The sequence below is a fragment of the Gigantopelta aegis genome, chromosome 3 (genome assembly GCF_016097555.1).
Source record: "Gigantopelta aegis isolate Gae_Host chromosome 3, Gae_host_genome, whole genome shotgun sequence".
In the NCBI taxonomy this organism is placed as follows: Eukaryota; Metazoa; Mollusca; class Gastropoda; order Neomphalida; family Peltospiridae; genus Gigantopelta; species Gigantopelta aegis.
The window spans coordinates 5879464-5903883 of NC_054701.1; the positions used below are offsets into that span (position 1 = coordinate 5879464).

At 37.4% G+C, this 24420-nt stretch overlaps 1 protein-coding gene across 2 annotated transcripts in view; it reads left to right on the top strand.

Annotated features, from left to right (window-relative positions):
* The first annotated feature begins 2907 nt into the window (after positions 1-2907).
* LOC121367441 (synaptophysin-like) overlaps positions 2908-24420 on the top strand; it is a 121668-nt gene continuing 100155 nt past the window's right edge. For both annotated transcript variants that reach the window (XM_041491618.1, XM_041491617.1), the window contains exons 1-2: positions 2908-2947; positions 7547-7612. In XM_041491618.1, coding sequence (XP_041347552.1) covers positions 2930-2947; positions 7547-7612 — 84 coding nt within the window. In that variant the 5' untranslated portion in view covers positions 2908-2929. The remainder of the gene's footprint in view (positions 2948-7546; positions 7613-24420) is intronic.

A 24420-nucleotide genomic window follows, 5' to 3' on the forward strand; every position in this document is an offset into this window, starting at 1 on the left:
CGAGCAATTTGTGCATGTTGGACGAGGTAGAGGCGTTGGTGGAGAGCTTGATGTTGGAAGCTTGTTGCCGTGGAGGTGGAGTAGGTTCGTCCGTTTTGCCCAAAGTCCTGCCAGCGCCAAGGAAAGTTTTGTTTTGGGTTTGGGGGAAGGGGCTGGCATTCTTTTGTCCAGTCCCTTCTGGGTGCAGTGCAGTGGTGTACTCGGAGCCGGTTTCTTTTGTCCGACTTCTTATTGGAGTACGTGCTGGGCCATTATTTGGTTTTGCGTATGGACGGGTGCATTGTTATCATTAGTTAGCTGCTATTACGTCTATCTCCCTTATATGGACATAAAAATAGATGCTATTACTTCTGTCTCCCTTACATGGACATAAAAATAGCTATTACGTCTATCTCCCTTACATGGACATAAAAATAGCTGCTATTACGTCTATCTCTCATATATGGACATAAAAATAAAACAAAGTAGGCCTAATAAATGATTAATATAGCTGTTGCTAATTCCTCTCACTAACCCCCAGAAATGTTTGGGTTTTTGGTGGGGGTTTTTTACATGTTAGTTTCAAAATGGCCTTTCCGTTTTGGCGCAGTTCCGTTTTTGTGTTAACCCGAGAAACCCGTATGAACCACCTATGGAGTGTGGGTGTGGGGGGGGGGGGGGCGGAGCACTGACGGATCGGATACAAACTGTCAGATTTTGTCTAAAACACCCCCCCCCCCCTAAATCTGATGCCACAGAGCATTAGTTTGATTATTCTCGAGTCCAGTCATGACATTAAACTTATGTCTCGTAGGCAGACACTTTGCTCTGCGTCGCCACAAAAAAAAAAAAATACAACGCATGTTCATTTCGCATAGATGGGGGGGGGGGGGGGGCGGAGCACTGACGGATCGGATACAAACTGTCAGATTTTGTCTAAAACACACACACCCCTAAATCTGATGTCACAGAGCATTAGTTTGATTATTCTCGAGTCCAGTCATGACATTAAACTTATGTCACGTAGGCAGACACTTTGCTCTGCGTCGCCACAAAAAAAAAAAAATACAACGCATGTTCATTTCGCATAGAGGCGTAGTTTCTTCAAGTAGCGTTTGTACTGGTTAACAACATGTAAGCTTAATGTCATGACTGAGGCATGAGTTCGACCCGTATCCCCCTTTGGTTTAAACAATATTTATTAGCAGATCAAATCTGGGACTGGCCAACAGGCAAGTGCCTATATTAAGGCCTCTCCCTACATTTAAACAAATATGCATGTTATACATCAAGATGGCTAGAGCAATATTACAATAAAAATAACACGGATAGTTGGGGGGGGGGGGGTAGAAGAGAGGAAGGTGTTAAAGAAACAGAATAAATAGCAAATAGAATGGTTAAATGATTAATTGATCTCGAAACGCTTACTATTAATAAGAAAATTTTGAACATATTTAAATATAGAGATATTATCTTCGACACTTAAATTAGAATTTCCAAATAGTAAAGTATGACACTTGAGATTATAATAGTTCCAGTAAATGGGTATTGCGAGCTGCAGCGTATGTTGGACAAAAACACAATTTTTTTTTAGCATCTTCAACTGGATGGTCACAAATACAAGAAGGGGTATCTGTCACGTGTCGTACAAATTTGTGACCATTCAAGTCACTGGTACCCAAACGGAGTCGGATATGTAGAATCTGTTGCCTATCACCTTTATAGAAATGGGTTGGAACAGCAGAGTCGTGTTTGTTCATTTGTATTTTAAACAATTTTAGTGAAGAAGAATTTCTAATATCAGGCAACAGATTGTTCCATAATTTTACTGCAGAAGGAAAGGAGTTCGAAAACAATTTTGTTCGACAAACATATGTTTGCAGGTTCTCCGCATTATGCGTATGGTATTCATTGCGTTCAGCAGCAGAGCGAGGTTGTTGTAAGGTTGAACAAGTTGGTAACATGTTATTTGAAAGTTTATACATAATACCGAGTTTGTGACGTTTCCTCCTTTCTAGTAAAGGTATGAAACCGGTTTCTCTATATAACAATTGGTGAGATGTTCCTCTAACGGCACCAAAATTGTACGGAGAGCATCGAATTGGAGATTTTTACGAATGTTTGCCTGATAGAGAGTAACAGTTGTCCCAGATGATATCTGCATAGTCAAATATGGGAAGAATGAATGATCTGTATATTTTTTTCTAATGCCCTTCTAGATAATCTAAATTTGAATGAACGAAGACAGTTTATCATTTTACTGGCCTTATCCACAATATCTTTTATGACAGTCCCAATCTTCAGATTTTGGAAACGTTAGACCCAAATGTTTATGAACCTCAACCTCAGATATCTGAACATTGTCTAAGAATAACCTAGGATTATCAGTGCTTACATTTTTACGATTGAAAGTCATTGTTTCAGTTTTATTAGGACAAAATTTTACTAACCATTTTTTCCCCCATCTATTAGTTTCAAATTTTACAACATGCATTAGGATTTTCAACAGTTATATACAGCGAAGTATCATGAGCAAACAGTCGTATATTTGAGGTGATATCACTTACAATATCATTTACAATATCAAAAACAGAATAGGACCGTACCCCCCTTTCAGTGGTTAGGGTAGTTTTGGGGATATGGTTAAGTCTTTAGAGCCTTTGATATAGAGGGTAGGCCTACTGGGCTCGAGAATAATCCAAGTAAAGCTCTTTGGCATCAGATTTAGGGGGAAATGTGTATTTTAGACACAGTAGCTGTCTACCATTTGATCGTCGGCGATTACCGAAGTATTAAATACAGTCCTCTCTAGCCCCCCCCTCCCCCCTACAACATATCAATAAGAGGAGGAGGGAGAGCTAAGGGGTGACCCGAGCTCGATCTCGATTAGTTGAGTCATGCCAAATATTTATTTCCGGTAACCTTCACCTTTATTACAAACAGAAACAAGATGGAGACGGCTGGGCAGGTTTGCATATTTATTTTAATGGCATTTTTGTTATTGTAAATATAATTATTCAGTAACAAAATACATGCATTAAATAAAGTAAATGCCAGTCATTTGATACTTTATGCTGTTTATACTCCAAGTAGGCCTAACTTCACCACAAACCAGTGGACCACGGAAGGACTATCTTTAGTTTAGGAAGGGACTTTCTAAATATGAGAAGAATGATAGCGGTTTTTTGCCGTACTGCTGGAATACCTTTTAAAAGAACTATTTAAAAATAAAAAATTTAAGTTGGCCACAAACCCCTAAAATAAACTTTTTTATTAAGGGGAAATAACTCCATTTAGCAAAAATTGACAGAAGACCTATAGACAGTACATAGGTACTGTACCATCATACGATTTCGATCAACATATGTTTTCGATACTTTGTTTGTAACCGCATGTATCGAGAGATTACGTCAATATCAGCCTGAACATAAACAACTGAGTGTCTTTTTTTCACTCTTTATTGAAAATGCTTAAAGTCAAGCTGCCAACTTTATGTTTTAATTATAATACCATAAATAGTGTGCATGTTGTCAGTTTTTGTAATGCAGTATTTTGGTATTAATGAAATGCCTCACATAGCGAAATCCAGGTATTACAAATCCCTGCAAAGTTATCGTCTGCAACACTGACATCTGACCTGCCAAAGATAGACGATATACCACGTGATCATTACACTAAACAATAAAATTTATGGAAGGCTGTCTGGGTTTCCTCTTATGTCATTTACAACAAAGTTCTTTTCGGTAATTCTGGTGGGGGGCATGTTTACATGTGCATTTACATTTACTACAAATAAAGGTGGTTTGGTGGAATTAGATGTTTTGAAATTTATATATAGTTCTATATCGCCGTCAGAGTACTTAAGGTTACAATCTGAATTTTGGTGCCTTTGATACGTATAACAAGATGATTAGACATTAACCTATTTAATGAAAACCTAATGTAAATATGTTTTCAGTGAACACTGTCTATTGGTCTGAAGATTATTAAATTGTTTTTACGAGTTACAAACATTTTATGAATTTATTTTCAAAAGAAGATTTTGATGTAAATTATTGCACGGAGTATAGACCCTACACTACCATAACAAGGACAAAAATAGACAGCCAATGAAACTATCAAAAACATATGACGTTTGTGAAAATATAGCAGAAACACCTGTACAACTTAGCAGCTAGTTTTTTTTAGGAAAACTCGACGTTCATGGGAAATCACTGTTTTTCACAATAAACTAATGTGACTTGAGAAAGGTAAAGTATTATTGTATACAGGTATGAAGTATTGTTTTTATTATATTTTAATTTTTTGCTTATCGTATTGAAAACACATGACGCCAGGATAAGACTATATCAAATAAAATCCCATAAGCGACCATGTTAACGTTTGTGTTTAAAAACGCTATATGCAATATATCAACCAAACTATGACCCATAAATATCATTACTACAACCCCTACCTCAAAGTATTAACTGAAGAAAATGGTATACTCCTTGCTCACGATATCGCAGCATTTACATTTTTGTGGTTTAGCTTGCACAACACCCCCTGGTGTTAACTTCTCTATCAAAAGTTTGGTGCACCTCAAACTTTGACCCAGCTGGAAGTTATTTGGTTTAGTACAGGGGTGCACAAATGTGAAATTGTGATGGTTGCCCACCGGGCAACCAGTAACTGAGATTTGGTTGCCCACATATTTCATAAAAGTTTTATTAAAATAATTTTAAACTGTCATTAAAAAAACCCTGAGGAACCAGCTAGTTTGGGGACAAATTATCTGGCATATGGCTTTTCCAAACGGTGGATGCTGAGTGGATGGCAGTGTTAGGGTGGATATTTACATCCTGTCAGTCAAGTTGTGGGTGCCGATACTTTTGAATTGCCTGTGACTGTCCAAGTGTCGTGAAGTTTTGTTTTTCATTTTAGTTGCAACTTGCTTTATGATTTTCATGGTTGCACGTTGGGCAACTGTTTGACAAAGAATGGTTGCCCGCAACATATTTTAGTTGTCCCAGGGGCGCGGACAACAGATTTGTGCACCCCTGTTAGTATTATCTATAGTCCATCCCACAGAGAACACTTTTTTTGCATACTATGAAATTTAGTACAAGCAGAATTGAAAAGTACAAGCAGGGTTGAAACCTAACATGGTCGCCAGCAGGGGCAATTGAAGAAAAATCTTAATGGCCCATCTCAAATTCAACTAGCCCTCCAATTATTACATTGAAATTTAAACGCACAGCCAAAATCAAAACTAGAATGTTCTTTGTTGAATAATAACCATGTGTTTACCGTATATAGTCCATTTGTGTCAAAAGGTTATGTCATGTAAGTCTTGGTGTCAGTACTTTAGATCGTATATGTTCTTATTTCATGCAAATCACTTAAACTTAAAACAATACAAATAACGACAATCAATTACTTGGTAACTGTCCTTTGGAATAATCCCTGTAGTTATGGAAAATCACATTGTTATTGTTATATGCGGGTATGCACTCACATTAGTGTGAGTTAAAACTACAGGATAGATTTTGATTTTGTTCCAGAATAATATACCTGTAAGCTAATTAAATATGATTTATTTTTACCATAACACTGAATAACAATAGTCAAAAAGTATGTCTACTTGATAATTATCATGTATCCAGTCCATTCCAATAGGCCAGTGACTTCCAGATTTAAACAAATACTTGCAGTGTCTGCAATATGTTTTTAGCTTTATATTTCCCGGCCCAAAACCACAGAAGCTGAGTCTGGGTCTGGTGAGTCTGCCGCTGTTAAAATATAGAGCATATTCAAGGTCTTTTGCTGCCAGATGTGTAGTTAGCGCCAGCACAGATGCAGTGTGTTTTGTCACATTCAGTTCAGTTTCATTGCATTTCTATTTTAACTGGTTCCATGTTCGCCAGACCCTAAAATTGATGGTCGCCCAACAGACTATCTTTATAAAATTCTTAGTCACCCTTAGCCACTAAAGGTTGCGATGGTGACCGGGTGACTGCTAATTTTCAACCTTGTACAAGTTATTTATTTCTGAGTCAATTGTTTTGCACCTTGCATACAAAAATAGTACTGTTTTGTTATATCCAAAACACATTTACTTTTCTTCTTACGTCAAACCAAACTGAAGTTATTTACAAAAAACATTTTTGTAGGAGGATGGGACAGACTATATGGTTGACGATAGTCACTTTTCACACACTTGTTTTGGCTTCATAGACAAATGTCAATAAATATAATGTATCTAGCAATAATATTTTTATATGATATATATTTGAAGAATGGTACATTTTCTCTTTTTTTTTTTAAATTTAATATTTTATTAGTCTAAAATTATGAGAAACAAAATCAAACCTGGGAAAATTTCCACCTGTTACCCTGGCATGATTCTGCAAGTAAGGTTTTGATTGGTGGACATGAGTTCCAACTGGCTGGTGTTAGATCCACATGTAATAGTGGAGCTAATTTTAATTAGATTGCATCTTGCCTTAATCAGCACCATGATGCTGTTAGATTAAACAAGCCCTTTTCAATAATTAATTCTAAAATTGCCTTTATGAAATACTCACAAAATATATTAGGTATTTCATAAAGTATTGTTTGTTTCTGGTTACCCGACCGACCCTGATTTGAATCTGCTTACCCTAAATCTGTTTATTATGTCCAAAATTGTTTTTAATATAACTGATTTCCACAAAAATGTTCCAAAACTATCACAAGCACTAATTTGGTGTCGTTATAAATCAAATTGTTCTATATTAATTTTGTTTACGAGCCACATTGATTGATGGAGTTACTTCCCTTCAAATTAAAAGGCAAGTTCGGTAACTTTTGTGAGATATCGGGCGAAGAGTTCCAATTGTCGATGTTTTCCGATTTACTCCAGCGACAAACTAGCCTTGTAGAAATTTAGGGACCTTCTGATAAGCTAGGGGAGGGAGTTTTTACCGATACTGATGAAGTTTACTGCCAAATCAAATGATGAAATATGTCGGTAAAATCTCAATTCATTTAATTATTTTTTGTAAATGGTCACTGGGATTCATTGGACCAATTGATTGCATCAAACCAAGTGTGTACTTTAATACTGGATTTAGAAGTACTTATTCTTACAGAATAAAACTAACATTCTAAATTATAAAATGGGTAAGTCTACCATTTCATTCACAAGGAAAGATCATATTCATTTAAACAATTTTTTAAATGTTATTGTTGGACAGATAAATATAGAACCCTTCTTTTTCAATTTTATTTAAAAAATGATTAGTTATAACTTATTTATGTGCTTCTATCCAATTAAGGTTCAAGCATGTCTGTCCTGGACGCGGTCCAGCTGCCTCGACTGCCTATCCAGGGCAGAAATTAATGTTAATATGAGAAGAAACCTGCTTCTTATTACTAAACAGCAAGGGATCTTTTAAAAAGCCCACTCCATGCTAAGCTCTTGAAGAGTAGTTTTGGTGCCCTGGGCTTATTCCAGGTACTTAAATACAGTATTGGCATCTTCCTGGTATCAGGAATAAAACTTCTGAAAAATAGATCAAAATAAACTTTTATTGTGATATTTCAGGTTATGTCGGCCTTCAACCCAAGTGTTTTGAAGGAGCCAAGGGGCTTCATCAAGCCCATAGAATGGGTGAGTAGCATTATTGTCAGTTCCATCATTGAAGCATGTATAAGTGCTGTGTTTAATACATACCATATAGCAGGTGTAGAGATGATGATTTTCCATTTCAGAATTTGGACAAATTCCCAAGTGCTTTTTGTGTAAAATGGGTGTGCTCCGGCCAGGTTTAATGGGTGTGTTTGTTTAAACCAATATCCTGGGAGAAAGAGCTGGACAACAGGGGTTGTCCTTTTCATGGTATGTGTCCCCCAGGCAGGCAAAGGTACATACAAAAATCCATGGACCTGCTGATATTAATAAACATGTTATAGCCACTAAGGCTATATAGAAACATATAGCGTAATGAATTGTGGTCTATGGCCACATCAGGCTTTCTACCAGAAAATAATAATTTGAAACTGGACACTGCATTTCATGTACTTTGACAAATTTTAAATTGCAGGTCTGTCACTATCATCTGTCTAAAAAAAAAAAATATATATATCTATTAATTTGTAAGATTCTAGGGTACGTAATTGTTACCGTCCGTACCCTCTGGCAGAAAGCCTGCCCATTACTTACTAAACACCAAACTAATAATAACACTTTATACCAGAAATTATATTCAAGCATTCTACAGATATATAGCATTGTACACATTGCCTATTGCATACTATAATATACTGGAACACTTAAATTGGTTTTTAATTAAGGACAGGGGAGATAACTACAACAGCCTTACTTTGCATTATCTATGTAGTTATCTGCTATTCATTATGAAAGCACATTTTTAGTGCTTTGCTTTGTTTAAATGGTACTTGTAACTATCTGTTGCTTATTATGATCAACTTCAGTGATCACAATGCTTGATTCAAAATGAATATATGGTACGTTTAGAATCAAATTGTTCTAAGCTAATTAAAGTTGGAATCAAGTAAATATTTGGTTTAAAAATATGTGCCAATAATAGTACAAACAATACAAATAAATAAATTATATTGTAAAAGTGGAAACCTGTATTAAGCAACCACCTGTCTTCACTGTCCGCCTTTGACTACTGCCATAAACTGAACTATTGTGTTAGCATTGGCTATAAAAAGATTAAAGGTCCAGGCTTAACATAATTCACTATTGTTTGGTATCTACATATACCTTTTACAATATATATGAAATATCAATGAATAAAATTCCAAAAAATTTACCCGTTTTTAATATATTTGCAATAAAAAGTTGTGTTTTTCCCATTGCTTGCCAAAACTCCATGAGCTAAGTCACGTGACCCTGTGACTTGCTATGCAGCATACTATGAAAGCGTTATTGTGCACAGCCTTTCACACCTGACCTGACCTTTTCACACGTTCGATTTGGAACACGTTTTTTTAAAATGCAAAATTTTTATTCTAGTGAATTGAATTTTATGGATGGAATATTCTTCTGGAAAATTTTCAAATGTAAAATATGGTGAACCATTGTTTTGTGTTTATAATAATAATTATAATAAATTCTTTATTTAGTGAGGGTAACAGTTAGCAAAAGCTAATTGGATGTATCAAAGCTGCAGTTTTTCCAAACTTTAGACAAACCGACAATCATAGGGTTTGCATGGAAGCAGTTCTTAAACTGAACCTGTGCATAATGGAAAGGACCATCACGATGGGATAGGATCTGCAGTGACCACTTCATCCCTGGGGATTACAACAATTATTTAAGGTGGTTGATAAGTATGACACCTAATTTAAAAAACAACAACACATGCACTGGCACATGTTCTACGATTGCATATTATACAGCAAACAAGAAACCACAACGAGCATCGGCTATTGGACGTCAGGTGTAGGTAGCAAGATAAATCAGATTATTATTTGTATGTGTTCATACCTGTATTGCATCATACCGATCTGTCTAAAACAATAAAACTATAAATTCAGACACCTGTTTAAAATAATATGATGTTATTTATTCTGCTTGTTGTTTTATATGCGTCATGAGCACAACTCGGTTACAAATGAAAACTGATTAGTAGCTGTGGTGTAGGAAGGTGCCAAAAAGTGGGGGCTACACACACACACATAATTATAGTTTTACATAACCCATTTTTCGTTCGTGCATTTTATTTACGACATCATTTACATGGCCGTAATGGGCTATGTAAAAATGACATGGGTTACCTGAATTTGTTTTCGCATAACCCACAAATGTTCAATGTGATGGTTTTGGTTGTTGCTCACCTGGGATGGTCCGCATGTTGCTCACCTGTGATGGTCCGGTTGTTGCTCACCTGTGATGGTTCGGTTGTTGCTCACCTGTGATGGTCCGGTTGTTGCTCACCTGTGATGGTCCGGTTGTTGCTCACCTGTGATGGTCCGGTTGTTGTTCACCTGTGATGGTTCGGTTGTTGCTCACCTGGGATGGTCCGCATGTTGCTCACCTGTGATGGTCCGGTTGTTGCTCACCTGGGATGGTGCGGTTGTTGCTCACCTGTGATGGTGTGGTTGTTGCTCACCTGGGATGGTCGGTTGTTGCTCACCTGGGATGGTCCGCTTGTTGCTCACCTGTGATGGTCCGGTTGTTGCTCACCTGGGATAGTCCGCATGTTGCTCACCTGCGATGGTCCGGTTGTTGCTCACCTGCGATGGTCCAGTTGTTGCTCACCTGCAATGGTCCGCTTGTTGCTCACTGGAGATGGGCTGTCCCGAGTCCATCATTCACGGGTGATCATCATACAGACCAATATCACTTCAGGCGAGTGCTCTATCACTGAGCTACAATCTGCCCCCCACCGTGTGATCTATGGTAGAGACAGTGAGCTAAGTGATGAGTTTGTTAAATCAATCTCTTACACAATTGATGGACAGAGATGCCCTCCATGTGTAATGTGTCTGCAGCTGAATCTATTTCTGGGTGGCACGAAGACTTGTAATGCTGAAACCACTTTCATTTCCTTTGTTAAATGAGTATCAATGTTACTAAGTACAGTAAGAGTTCTTTTTCAGAACTCTCTAGGTCCTTCAGTCTTATGTAGTCTGTTTTGGGTTTTCCCATTCCAACCAAACTTAATAATAAATACTTGAAGGTACATCAGAAACTAGGGTTTGATATTACATGCAGCAAGCAGCTAAAATGCTTCCTAGAATCTGCTATAACATTTAGCAACAAAACATTGTTGATACATTGTTTAATATTTGAGTCGGTATAAAATGCCCCAAAAGTCACTATTAATTTCATTTGGAAAAGATCTCCCCTAATTCCCAGTCTTTTTTTTTTTTTAAATCACATCCATCCTGCTAATGGTGCTGCCCATGACACAGTGTCATTTTATTTTTAAAAATGAAACTGAAAATGTTCAATAGATGGATAAAGGATTTACAAGTAAGTCCAGATGGGGCATGTCTTGATAAGAAAATAACATTAAAATTGGAACAAGTGGTTCAAAATGTTGCTGTCTTGATTAGTAAATTAGTTGTGTTGTAGGCCGTATTTCAGATATTATTAGTGGTAACATTTGTACAAAGTACAGAGATGTAATGTGGAATTGAGTAACGGAAAACACACGCCAAAGTGTGAAGTAATGAAAAAGAATTAACGGGCCCCATAGGGGCAAGCTAATTGTTTTTCACAAATTCACTCTTTGGAATGCATTCTCCAACTTGTCCATTATTCATAAATGAAATTTAACGTGACTGCCAAATTAACTACTATTTAATTTTTTTTTACTTTTAAAATTGGTTAAAATGGCAAAGAATACTAATGAAAGTATTAATACTTTTGGACCTAACCTGAATGATTCAACTGGTAAAATTCACAGAGCATTAAGTGTGTTACACATGCTAAGCATTAAGTGTGTTACACATGCTAAGCATGTAATCTATGATTTCAGATTTAATATTTGACAAACATCATTGTATTTCATCTTTATACATTAGAGACGAGTTGGGTAATTCCCTACTGGTTTGGATGAAAGTTTGTGTACAGCACAATATAGACAGATGGTATGCCTAAACAATACTAATATTGAATGATCTCCCTTTTGTGAAGTGTAAAATGTTGAACATTTTAAGTATGCTCTGTTTACGAATGGTTTGCTGTCTGATATTGGAAGCGGGTAATTAATTTTGTACACCAGGTGGGTAATTTCATACACTATATCGGGTAAGTCGTATATTTGGTCAGCTATGAATAAAATCTCACCAGGCCGATATATTTGGACTGCATTTGATAATGACAGATGTATGGTTTCAGGCTCGGATCCAGGAGTAGATTCGCTGTATACATGACAAAACATTGCACATTAGCACTTTAAAGGCATATTGTCACAGACCACTGACTTATTAAATGGCCTGACAAAGTATTACCTAAACAAATATAAATTTGATTTGTCTCTAAATGTACTTTATTCAACCATCTATGTAACCACCATACTCCACTTACTAATGATATTTTTTTTAAATGATTGAATTATGGCAATGGTCCATAATTCAAAAACTAACATTGCCAAGAGGGTTGATATGGATTTTACTCCATCATGGTTAAATTATGGTGATGCGATAGCTAGATTTTATTACCAAAAATTAATGTAATTATCATTTACTATCAATTTTTAGAGAAATAAGGTCCTTAAACCTGTGACAGTATGCCTTTAAAGGGCCAAATAACTTAGTTTTTAGTCTTTTTTTTTAGATTATAAATTCCTTTCGGGTATTATAAATATAGAAAGTATATATAAAGTTAGGAACTTTCAGCTAATTACACAATTGCAAAGTATTGATAAATCGAAATTTGTTTTAGTAAAAAAAAAAAAAAAAAAAAAAAAAAAAAAACATGTTTGCGGATAGTAATTTGTTTAGTTTATTATTTTTTATTTTTACTAAGACAAACTTAGATGAATTATCTGTATTTTGAAATTGTTTAATTAGCAGAAAGTTCCTAAATTTATATATACTTTCTATAATTATAATGCTCGAAGGGAACTATTACAACCTACTACGTTATTAGGCCCTTTAAAATAACTGATAAAAACAGTTTTGTTGTCAGCTCGTGAGTCCAGACCCCATGGATCTGCACCTTGGTATAGTTTAATCAACAATCTACATTTGACCTTAAAAGTAGTATATTACTACATGGAGAGAAACAACATTTTAACCAAACAAAATAAACAAACAAAACATGCTGAATATAGACTATTCACCTATGTGAGCATAATTTTGGTTTCTGGGTGTGTGTACAGAATTTATCACAGCTGTAAAAGTATCTTCAAATGATGGAGGCTAATTCTGTACACTTTTTATGTGTAAAATTTGTTTGCTTTTATAACAACAATTGAACATGTATAACATTTATTAACTTAAAATATTAATATTTAATATCACAAAAATACCCAATATTCATGATTTATTCAGGATATGTGTATTACACATACTAACTGGTGTAGTGGATATCAACAGTTGGTGCCTTTCTTGTCAAGGGTGGCTTGTTCAGCTGTGTTGTGGGAAGAACTCCATGCCAATCAGTGTGTAACACCTCCAGCTAAGCTTAAATATAGATTTAAATAGCTAGAAATGCCCTGGAAATTATTTCAAGATGACGTATCAATATTCTGGGTAATGAAAACACAAAGTCATAGAAATATTAGAATGTATAACATGTTTTATTTTGGTGTACACAGTTAGCCGACCATACAAAATTACCCGACTTGACTCTACTATGACTAGTATCACATTTATAAAGTTATATTATATGTTCATTTGATGATGCAGTTGTGTGGCTTCATTGCCCTCGGCTGTAGATTCTTGAAAATTAATATACAGTTATAGTGTGACATCACAGGTATGGATTAAATGTCTGTGGTAAGAGTTTGAATGTCAGTGAAAGTGTTAACTTCCTGACACTTTAATTGAGATGTCAATGAAACTGTTAACTTCCTGACACTATGAATGAGATATCAGTGAAACTGTTAACTTCCTGACACTATGAATGAGATGTCAGTGAAACTGTTAACTTCCTGACACTATGAATGAGATGTCAGTGACACTGTTAACGTCCTGATACTATGAATGAGATGTCAGTGAAACTGTTAACTTCCTGACACTATGAATGAGATGTCAATGACACTGTTAACTTCCTGACACTATGAATGAGATGTCAGTGAAACTATTAACTTCCTGACACTATGGATGAAATGTCAATGACACTGTTAACTTCCTGACACTTTGATTGAGATGTCAATGACACTGTTAACTTTCTGACTACTCTCCTGTTACTGTTCATTTCATTTTATTTCAACTTATATTTGTGCTTATATGCAATTAAGGTGCAAGCATGTTATCCTTGACACACACCTCAGCTGTCTGTCTGTACAGGACAATGGGTTAGTGGTTAGTTGTTATGGTTAGTGAAAGAGAAGAGGGTGTGGTGGCGTTCAAACTCACTCTGGCTGGAAGCCTGTATCGGGATACGAACTCATGTACATATGTCCGATGCCGTAAACATGTCACCACCTAGGCCAGTATTAGTGTTTATGTGATGTCTTATTTCTTTCCACCTGATCCTGAATTCTACTTACGTACCCCTTTACCCTTATGGTTTCAGGCACGTCCCTCTCAGATCACAGCTCTGTCATGGTCAGTGGTGTGCTCTTTCCATTGGTAGTCACATATAATACATGTATATGTTACACTCACAATATAACTGGGGGCAGGATGTAGCTCAGTGGTCAAGCACTAGCTTGATGCACAGTCGATATGGGATCGATCCCTGTCAGTGGGCCCATTGGGCTATTTCTCGCTCAAGCCAGTGCATCACGACTGGTGCATCAAAAGCCATGGTATGTGCTATCCTGTCTATGGGATGGTGCATATAAAAGATCCCTTGCTGCTAATCGAAAAGAGTAACCCATGAAGAGGCAACAGTGGGTTTCCTCTCTCATATCTGTATGGTCCTTAACCATATGCCATATAACCGTAAATAAAATGTGTTGAGTGCATCCTTAAATAAAACATTTCCTTCCTTCCTTCCTCACGACATAACCAGTCAGGTGAATACTCTGTTGTGCTTTAAACTTGGTCAGCATTAAACAAAATGTCTATTATTGTTAAGACAAGCTGTTGTTTTCAGTGTCTGAAAGAAGTAAAGTTCACTGTCAGTTGGTCTTTACTTTGCCAGACTGTTTTACTTATCTCATTACCATGTCCACCTAATGCAGTACTTTTCATGGACAGTTAAGACATAAATCTCTTGAATCACTTTGCCAGTTAAGAACAAAGATGTATTATTAACCACTGTGGTGCAGAGGGCAAGTAATTACTTGTCTCGAGTAACAATTGCATTTTAGCGGGTCTTCCCTGGCGACCAATTATAACACAGGCTGTTCATTAGATGTCAAAGCAGGAAGTCCGATTTGGCAAACTCGGGCAAAGCTGGCTGGAGCTTTCTGGGACCATGAACAGTTTGGACTGGTGGTGTTGCTAAGCCTCCAGGCTTAAGGGTTAACTCCATAATAAACTGAACATAAAGCCAGATAAACTGTTTTGGAAAGTTGTTGTCATATTTCATTTCAATTAACAATAAAGGCTGCTTTATAAAAGTTATTAAAAAGCCTGAATTAAATGGGTTTTGTTATAGTGGTGTTTGGGTCATAATTACTGATAATTGTCAAGTAACCATCTAATCTGTCTTGAATGTTGGCCATAAAAAGTAAATTTCTGTTATCTAACTTATGTATAGAACATGTGTTTAACTTAGACAAAACATACTTAAAACATCCCCATGTCCCCCCCCCCCCCCCCCCCCCCAAAAAAAAACAACCCAACAACAACAAAAAACCTGCACCTAAACAAACCCCCAATGAACAAACAAAAACGAAGACAATTTGTTTAGGAACAATCTGTAAATATACATATCGCAAGAAATAATCTGATGCTAAACAATTATAACCCGTGATTGATAATGATTACACTACCAATTTCCAACACACATGTGCTGTGAGAAATAATAAAAGCTTAAATACTTAATAATTTGTCACTTTCAATTTAAGAAAAACACATTTCCAGTGTACACATATTTACAACAGTATATACTTTGACATATGTGGTAACATCTAGTGAGTGTATTGACATTACAGTACATGCAATATTTACATATAAACTGCATCAGCTTTCTTTATCAAGAAAATACAAATCCCACACACCTCTTAAAGTTAAAATATAAATAGCATAATTTTATAGTCTTTCTGCATCAGGAAAATGAGGTTTAAAAAAGATAACTGGCATCATTAGTGAACATGTTTGCACATTAGCTGAGTTACTATGGTTACGTGATCGTACTGAGTGCTTGCACTCTTGAGATACACATGTATAATTATTGATGTTGCATTTGTTCAGTATATTATTACCATACATACCGATCCTGGTCCATCTTTAAAGGTCAACAGGAACATATTAGTGATGATGGCATGATGGCATGGTGGTCATGCCGTCAAGGTGCTTGATTTGTATACAGTACCAGCTCCTTTCAATCACAAGAACTTCAAGAGAATGCGTACCTCACCTCCTTTCAACCACAAGAACTTCAAGAAAACGCGTACCTCACCTCCTTTCAACCACAAGAACTTCAAGAGAACGCGCACCTCACCTCCTTTCAACCACAAGAACTTCAAGAGAACGTGTACCTCACCTCCTTTCAACCACAAGAACTTCAAGAGAATGCGTACCTCACCTCCTTTCAACCACAAGAACTTCAAGAGAACGCGTACCTCACCTCCTTTCAACCACAAGAACTTTCAAGAGAACGCGTACCTCACCTCCTTTCAATCACAAGAACTTCAAGAGAACGCATACCTCACCTTTCAATCACAAGAACTTCAAGAGAACGCATACCTCACCGCCTTTCAATCACAAGAACTTCAAGAGAACGCGTACGTCACCTTTCAATCACAAGAACTTCAAGAGAACACATACCTCACCTCCTTTCGATCACAAGAACTTCAAGAGAATGTGTACCTCACTTCCTTTCCATCAGCATTCTGACTATATTACATACAAATCACAACTATACACCTACACCTATGTAATATATTTTAACTGATGACAGAAAGGAGGTGGTTAATTTGTAAGGTCTAAAAAAAATTGTTTCTGGGAACATTAAAAAAATCCCCCAACACCTAAAGTATGGTTGGTAAGCATTTTTTGTTGTCATTTTGTCATGTCATTCAGAATGTTGCTAAGTGGACGCCCTTTCACCTGAGTTGAAATTAAACTCCATCGGTTTAAGTGATTGTTTGATGACTGACCATCACCAGATCACATCTTCATTTATTCCTTAATTATGGCACAGGTGAAATTAGAATTCACAAAATCTCAAGGCATATACTGTGATAAAAATGGATCATTTATTGGTTTGGGTGACAATACATATGTATGCACATCTTCATTTGTACATTTGCTGTGATAATGTCAAATCAGAGGTCATTAAATGACCATCTATAACAAGCCATTATTAGGTCAGCTCAGGTCATAGGGTTTTACGTGCACATTCAGAACAAGCTGTAGTAGCGCACACCTGTTGTGGGCACAAGAGCAAGCCTTGGCCGGCTCCTCCGTCCATGACAAGAAAGGTGGGGGGTGGGAGAGGAGGGACCGCCTGCACTGGCAGGTGCAAGGGAGCACCAGCAGCCTGACCAAGTCGGTAGCAGGCGGGTATGTGTGTGTGTGTGTGTGTGTGTGTGTGTGTGTGTGTGTGTGTGTGTGTGGTGCTATGGAATTTTGAATGGAGCAATTAATATGCCAAAGAGAAAAGGTGTGCAATTTTGATTGAGGAAATTTGGCGCAATTTTGAACAGTCGGTCAAAAAGGAAATGGCAGAGCACGTATCTTTAATGTATGTGGTATCCATCATATGTTTAATGTATGTGGTATCCATTGTATGTTTAATGTATGTGGTATCCTTCGTATCTTTAATGTATGTGGTATCCACTTAACACTGTTGCTGTAATAGGCTACGTAGTTATCACTATGGTGGAAATGTTCACTATGTGTTAAACATCCAGTAAGCCACTCAGCAATGTGATAGTGGGGTGCGTTCTCTATTTGTTTACTAAGTGTTTAATATCCAGTAAGCCACTCAGCAATGTAATAGTGGGGTGCGTTCTCTATTTGTTTACTAAGTGTTTAACATTCAGTAAGCCACTCAGCAATGTCATGGTGACGGGTATTTTCCATGTGTTTACTGTCTGTTTAACATCCAGTAAGCCACTCAGCAATGTCATGGTGACGGGTATTTTCCATGTGTTTACTGTCTGTTTAACATCCAGTAAGCCACTCAGCAATGTCATGGTGACGGGTATTTTCAGTGTGTTTACTGTCTGTTTAACATCCAGTAAGCCATTAAGCAATGTGATGGTGAGGGTGTTTTCCATGTGTTTACTGTGTGTTTGACATCCAGTAAGCCACTCAGCAATGTGATGGTGAAGGGTATTTTTTATGTGCTTACTATGTGTTTAACATCCAGTAAGCCACTTAGCAATGTGATGGTGAGGGGTGTTTTCCATGTGTTCACTGTGTGTTTAACATCCAGTTAGCCACTCAGCAATGTCATGGTGACGGGTGTTTTCAATGTGTTTACCATCCAGTTAGCCACTCAGCAATGTGATGGTGAGGGGTGTTTTCCATGTGTTCACTGTGTGTTTAACATCCAGTTAGCAACTCAGCAATGACATGGTGACGGGTGTTTTCAATGTGTTTACCATCCAGTTAGCCACTCAGCAATGTCATGGTGACGGGTGTTTTCAATGTGTTTACCATCCAGTTAGCCACTCAGCAATGTCATGGTGACAGGTGTTTTCAATGTGTTTACTGTGTGTTTACCATCCAGTAAGCCACTCAGCAATGTGATGGTGACGGGTGTTTTCCATGTGTTTACTGTGTGTTTAACATCCAGTTAGCCACTCAGCAATGTGATGGTGACAGGTGTTTCATGTGTTTACTATGTGTTTACTATGTGTTTAACATTCAGTAAGCCACTCAGCAATGTGATGGTGACGGGTGTTTTCCATGTGTTCACTGTGTTTTTAACATCCAGTAAGCCACTCAGCAATGTGATGGTGACAGGTGTTTTCCATGTGTTTACTATGTGTTTAACATCCAGTAAGCCACTCAGCAATGTTATGGTGACGGGTGTTTTCAATGTGTTCACTATGTGTTTGACATCCAGTAAGCCACTCAGCAATGTTATGGTGACGGGTGTTTTCAATGTGTTCACTGTGTGTTTAACATCCAGTTAGCCAATCAGCAATGTGATGGTGAGGGTGTTTTCCATGTGTTCACTGTGTGTTTAACATCCAGTTAGCCACTCAGCAATGTCATGGTGACGGGTGTTTTCAGTGTGTTTACCATCCAGTTAGCCACTCAGCAATGTCATGGTGACGGGTATTTTCCATGTGTTCACTGTGTTTATCATCCAGTTAGCCACTCAGCAATGTCATGGTGACGGGTGTTTTCCATGTGTTCACTGTGTGTTTACCATCCAGTAAGCCACTCAGCAATGTAATGGTGACGGGTGTTTTCCATGTGTTCACTGTGTGTTTAACATCCAGTTAGCCACTCAGCAATGTAATGGTGACGGGTGTTTTCAATGTGTTCACTGTGTGTTTAACATCCAGTAAGCCACTCAGCAATGTGATGGTGAGGGTGTTTTCAATGTGTTTACTGTTTGTTTAAGATCCAGTAAGCCACTCAGCAATGTGATGGTGACGGGTGTTTTCCATGTGTTCCACTGTCTGTTTAACATCCAGTTGGCCACTCAGCAATGTGATGGTGAGGGGTGTTTTCCATGTGTTCACTGTGTGTTTAACCTCCAGTTAGCCACTCAGCAATGTGATGGTGAGGGGTTTTTCAATGTGTTTACCATCCAGTAAGCCACTCAGCAATGTGATGGTGACGGGTGTTTTCCATGTGTTCACTGTGTGTTTAACATCCAGTAAGCCACTCAGCAATGTGATGGTGAGGGGTGTTTTCCATGTGTTCACTGTGTGTTTAACATCCAGTTAGCCACTCAGCAATGTGATGGTGAGGGGTTTTTCAATGTGTTTACCATCCAGTAAGCCACTCAGCAATGTGATGGTGAGGGGTGTTTTCCATGTGTTCACTGTGTGTTTAACATCCAGTAAGCCACTCAGCAATGTGATGGTGAGGGGTGTTTTCCATGTGTTCACTGTATGTTTAACATCCAGTTAGACACTCAGCAATGTGATGGTGAAGGGTGTTTTTCATGTTTTCACTGTGTGTTTAACATCCAGTAAGCCACTCAGCAATGTAATGGTGACGGGTGTTTTCCATGTGTTCACTGTGTGTTTAACATCCAGTTAGCCACTCAGCAATGTGATGGTGAGGGGTGTTTTCCATGTGTTTACTGTGTGTTTAACATCCAGTAAGCCACTCAGCAATGTGATGGTGACAGGTGTTTTCCATGTGTTCACTGTGTGTTTAACATCCAGTAAGCCACTCAGCAATGTAATGGTGAGGGTGTTTTCAATGTGTTCACTGTGTGTTTAGCATCCAGTTAGCCACTCAGCAATGTGATGGTGAGGGAGGGGTGTGTGTTTTCTATGTGGTTTACTATGTGTTTAATATCCAGTAAGCCACTCAGCAATGTGATGGTGAGGGGTGTTTTCCACATGGTTTACTATGTGTTTAACATCCACTCTGTAGTGTAATAGAGTTATTATACAAACATTTCTCTCCTTCCATAAATGCCAAACTGTATTAATTTGACTGATGCATTCATTTTGCCTTATTGATTGCCGCTACATAAGCAGTTATTGTGAGTGTTATTCAAAAGGTAGCTAGCTTCTATGGGAATGTAAATCTTCTTTATTGGTTAGTCAGAGATGGAAATGCTGTATAACACGTGAGTGATGAGTCCTTTGTCAGGTGCTTTGGAAAGTCTTATTTCTGTTGGCTGTGAGGGCTATTACATTGACAAATATTACAGACCCTTGGTTCAGGTGCCAGTCCAGCCAGCAAAGTAATCAGCCCATAGTGATGTACAGTCTAATTACTGCCTGGCACAGTCTTCATCTTCTTATAACCATGGTAACTGAAGCAGTAAAACATAATCCAATCAGATGTCTTATGGTCGTGTGTGCAAAATAATAAAATGGTTTGTCTTTTTTGCACTGCTGTCTGTCTGTCTATATCTATGATAGACTATGTCTCTAAAAGACTATTTTATTGCTCAGTTTGGTACACTTGATGTAAGAAAATAAAAATATTGGTATATTATAATGTGATGGCTAGTAACATATAGAAATACTACCAAAATTATAGGTATTGTACAGCCAATGTAACTGTTACCAATATATTTAGCATCTATCTTCATCAGTATCCACAATGTACATGTAGAACGCTGAATGAAAGAAAAGACAATATGTGGGGGTTTTTTTTCCAAAAAGAAAATGAACAAAAGGAGCCATTTTCTCATACTGTGACATTTAATTGGAGTGTCATCTTGACTCTGACTGTTAAATGGTTATTAGTTTGTTATAATCTAAAAAGTGGTAACAAACAAGGGTGAAAATTAAATATTTCATTTGGCCTGGAGACTAGTACTAGTAGTCTAGGCAAGTTAGTCCCCATGAGAAATCACTAGCCCCCCCCCCCCCCCACTATCATTTGTTAGAACAATGTAACTTGCAGATCTGCTGATTTGTAGTCAATCCTAAGACGAACCACAATAATTTATTTATTACTTGATATGCAGATCTGCCATCCTTAAATATTATGAAATGAAGGAAATATAAAATAAACATTGGCAACTATTTTTTTGGCTCAGTGAACTAGCGTCGGTTAAAGGGTGCTCCTATCCAGTGGTGTCTACCTGGGTGGTCAGTGTTCGAGATCAAACATTGTTGACAGTATCCCAGTTGGATACTAAAATTTCAAAATCTGGTATCCCACCTGATATTTTAGTATCCCATTTAAATGAAATTCATAAATAACATCATAACAAACTTGGACGACACTGTTCTCGTTCCCAGTCTAATGCTACACCGCAATCAAAATCGCGAAATTCGTGAAATTCGCAATCAAATGGAATTGGCAAAAAGATTTGCTGCATCTATTTTTGCGTAATACTGACATAAATTAATATTTAGCAGTAATCTATAAGTGTTTCTGACATTACTAATGATAAACCTACCTGTATCAATTTTTTGCAGATGTGGAGTCAATATCTCAAATAAAATTTGAAGGGAGGAAACTTCCAACAAAAACAATAGTGACTTAGCGGTTCCCAGTCCATTGCTATGCCGCTATTGCTCCAGTGTAGCATTAGACTGAGTATGAGTATGGGGAAATACTGTTACTTTACTTCACCAGTAAATTAGGACTTTCATTGTTTCAGCGAAAAATTAAAACGCATGTTTAAAAAGACCCAGCAACAACATTATATGGTATCCCGATGGGATACTGGGTTCTTGAAGTCTGGTATCCAAACTTAAATTCTGGTATCCCCGGGATATCGGGATACCGTTAATCTCGAACACTGGTGGTGCAGGTGAGTGGGTATTAGTTACTTTTGACCCTTGGCAAGCAATGTCAATATTGCCATTAAAGTATCCTTAAATAAATGGCACAGTTTCTTGATGACGGTGATTTGTATATTGTCGATTATCTTTTATTTTAATGTCATTCACCAATCTGCATAATTATGAAAAGAAACTTGTTGAAAGACAACTACATATTATTACATGGCATTATTATAGATAGTCCAATAAATCGTGTTAACATCAGTTTTATGTAACATGTAGAAGTAATGGCCAAGTGGAATAAAAAAAAAAAGTCTATAAATGTTTATTATTCTTGAAATGTCTTGAAATATTTGTTTTTGAGTCTGGTATCAGAAACTGACATTAAGAAATGACCCGATTCTGTCAGCATTAGCTAAATGGTAAGTCTGACTGTCGGCATTGACAGCAGTTTGGTTGGAGTAATTTCCCCTTTGACAGAAAAATGTCAGTACAGGATTACTGTATTGCGACCACAACTTAGGGATGACAGTTGTTTTCAGTAATGATGATGAAAATGCAGTGTGCCGAATTCTGGTTTATCTCTTCCTGAACGCAAAGGAAAAGAAGCCAATTTATTTTCAGGAAATATATTTAAATACTGAATACAGATTTGTACCATGGTTGTGGGGACCGTAACCATATGTCTGATCTTTATAACTAATAAAAATGTGTTGAGTTAGTGTGTCATGAAAAATCCCAAATCCTCCTTTCTTCCTGGGGGCTGGACATAGCTCAGTGGGACATCGCTCGCCTGATGCAAGAGACCGATCTAGGATCGATTCCCATTGGGCTCTTTCTCGTTCCAGCCAGTGCTCCACAACTGTTGTAACAAAGTCCGTGGTATGTACTATCCTGTCTGGGATGGTGCATATAAAAGATACCTTGCTGCCAATCGAAAAGAGTAGCCCACGAAGTGGTGACAGTGGGTTTCCTCTCAATATCTGTGTGGTCCTTAACCATATGTCTGATGCCATATAACTGTAAATAAAATATGTTGAGTGCGTTGTTAAATAAAACATTTCCTTCCTTTCTTGAAATTCTTCCTTGTTCCAAGGTTTCTAAAGTATGACAAAAGTTTGTGAATTTTAAAGGTACATGACCTAATCTCTGTAGCTGTTACATTGACTTACCAGGATTGGCTGACTACAGGTAGATGGAGTGAAACATTCAGTTTGTGTGCTGGGTTTTTATTGGTGGATAAGTTTTGACCTCTTTTTAAATCTGACTTTTTTGTTTGACACTGACATTCATATAATACATTTTGTTTAGATTAATAGAGCTGCTAGAAATATACATATACTAAAAGGCAAAAGTTATTGAAACACACAAAAGACAAAGATAATTGATGATAAGTTTTTACTGCCATGTATGAAACGTTATAACATAGAAAGAGAAATGTCCGAAGTCAGTAGCGAGTGTGTCCACCTTGAGCATTGATACAGGCCTTGCACCATCGTCTCATTGAGGCCATTAAACACTGGAGAAAGGGATGGTACAGGCTGTGAGGGTTGCTGGCTGGAACCTGTTTCACAGATGCTTGGTTCGGATCCATGTGTCTTGGCGAGGGGTTGTCACAGGTGGTTGGCCGCTACGGGGACGGTCCCTGGCCTGGTTGTTTTATTGATATAGTGCCATATGGTGTTTCTGTGGATGTTGAATTGACATGCGACGTCACGCTGTGAGGTCCCATGTTCAAACATCCCTATGACTTGTCATTTGTCATTTTCACTGAGGCATGGCATGACGAAATTGCATCAAACAGTTCACTAATGGTGTTTTTCTGACTTCTGGACTTCTGAAGTCTGCACAGAGTGGCAAAGATTTGTGACTGAATGTCTGGCCTTTTGTGGTGGACACTGGACAGCATTTCTCCCGAATATTCCAAGTTTTTTGCACAAAGCATACAATCGCTGCAACAACTGCTTGGTTGCACTTCTTTGAGCTGTTTCATGCACATTTTCTCTGGTTTACATCCATAAATCCATTCACAAATTTATTACTCCAAACAATCCATGTCACAATAACTTTTGTCTTTGAGTATATATACGCTGGATGTGAACACAAGCAGTGAGTTTTCATTCCACCTTTCTGCATCAAAGATCAAGGTTACTGTTAACAATTAAAAGTAGAAATTACACAAATTATCTTTCAATTTTCAGTTTTAGTATGCTATACAAAATGTAATAAATGGTGATTACTTCTTGTTTGATAAAATAATGGATTGTTTAAAAACAAAATCAGGATGATTTAATTAACATCAGATTTTTCTCATATGTTTCCT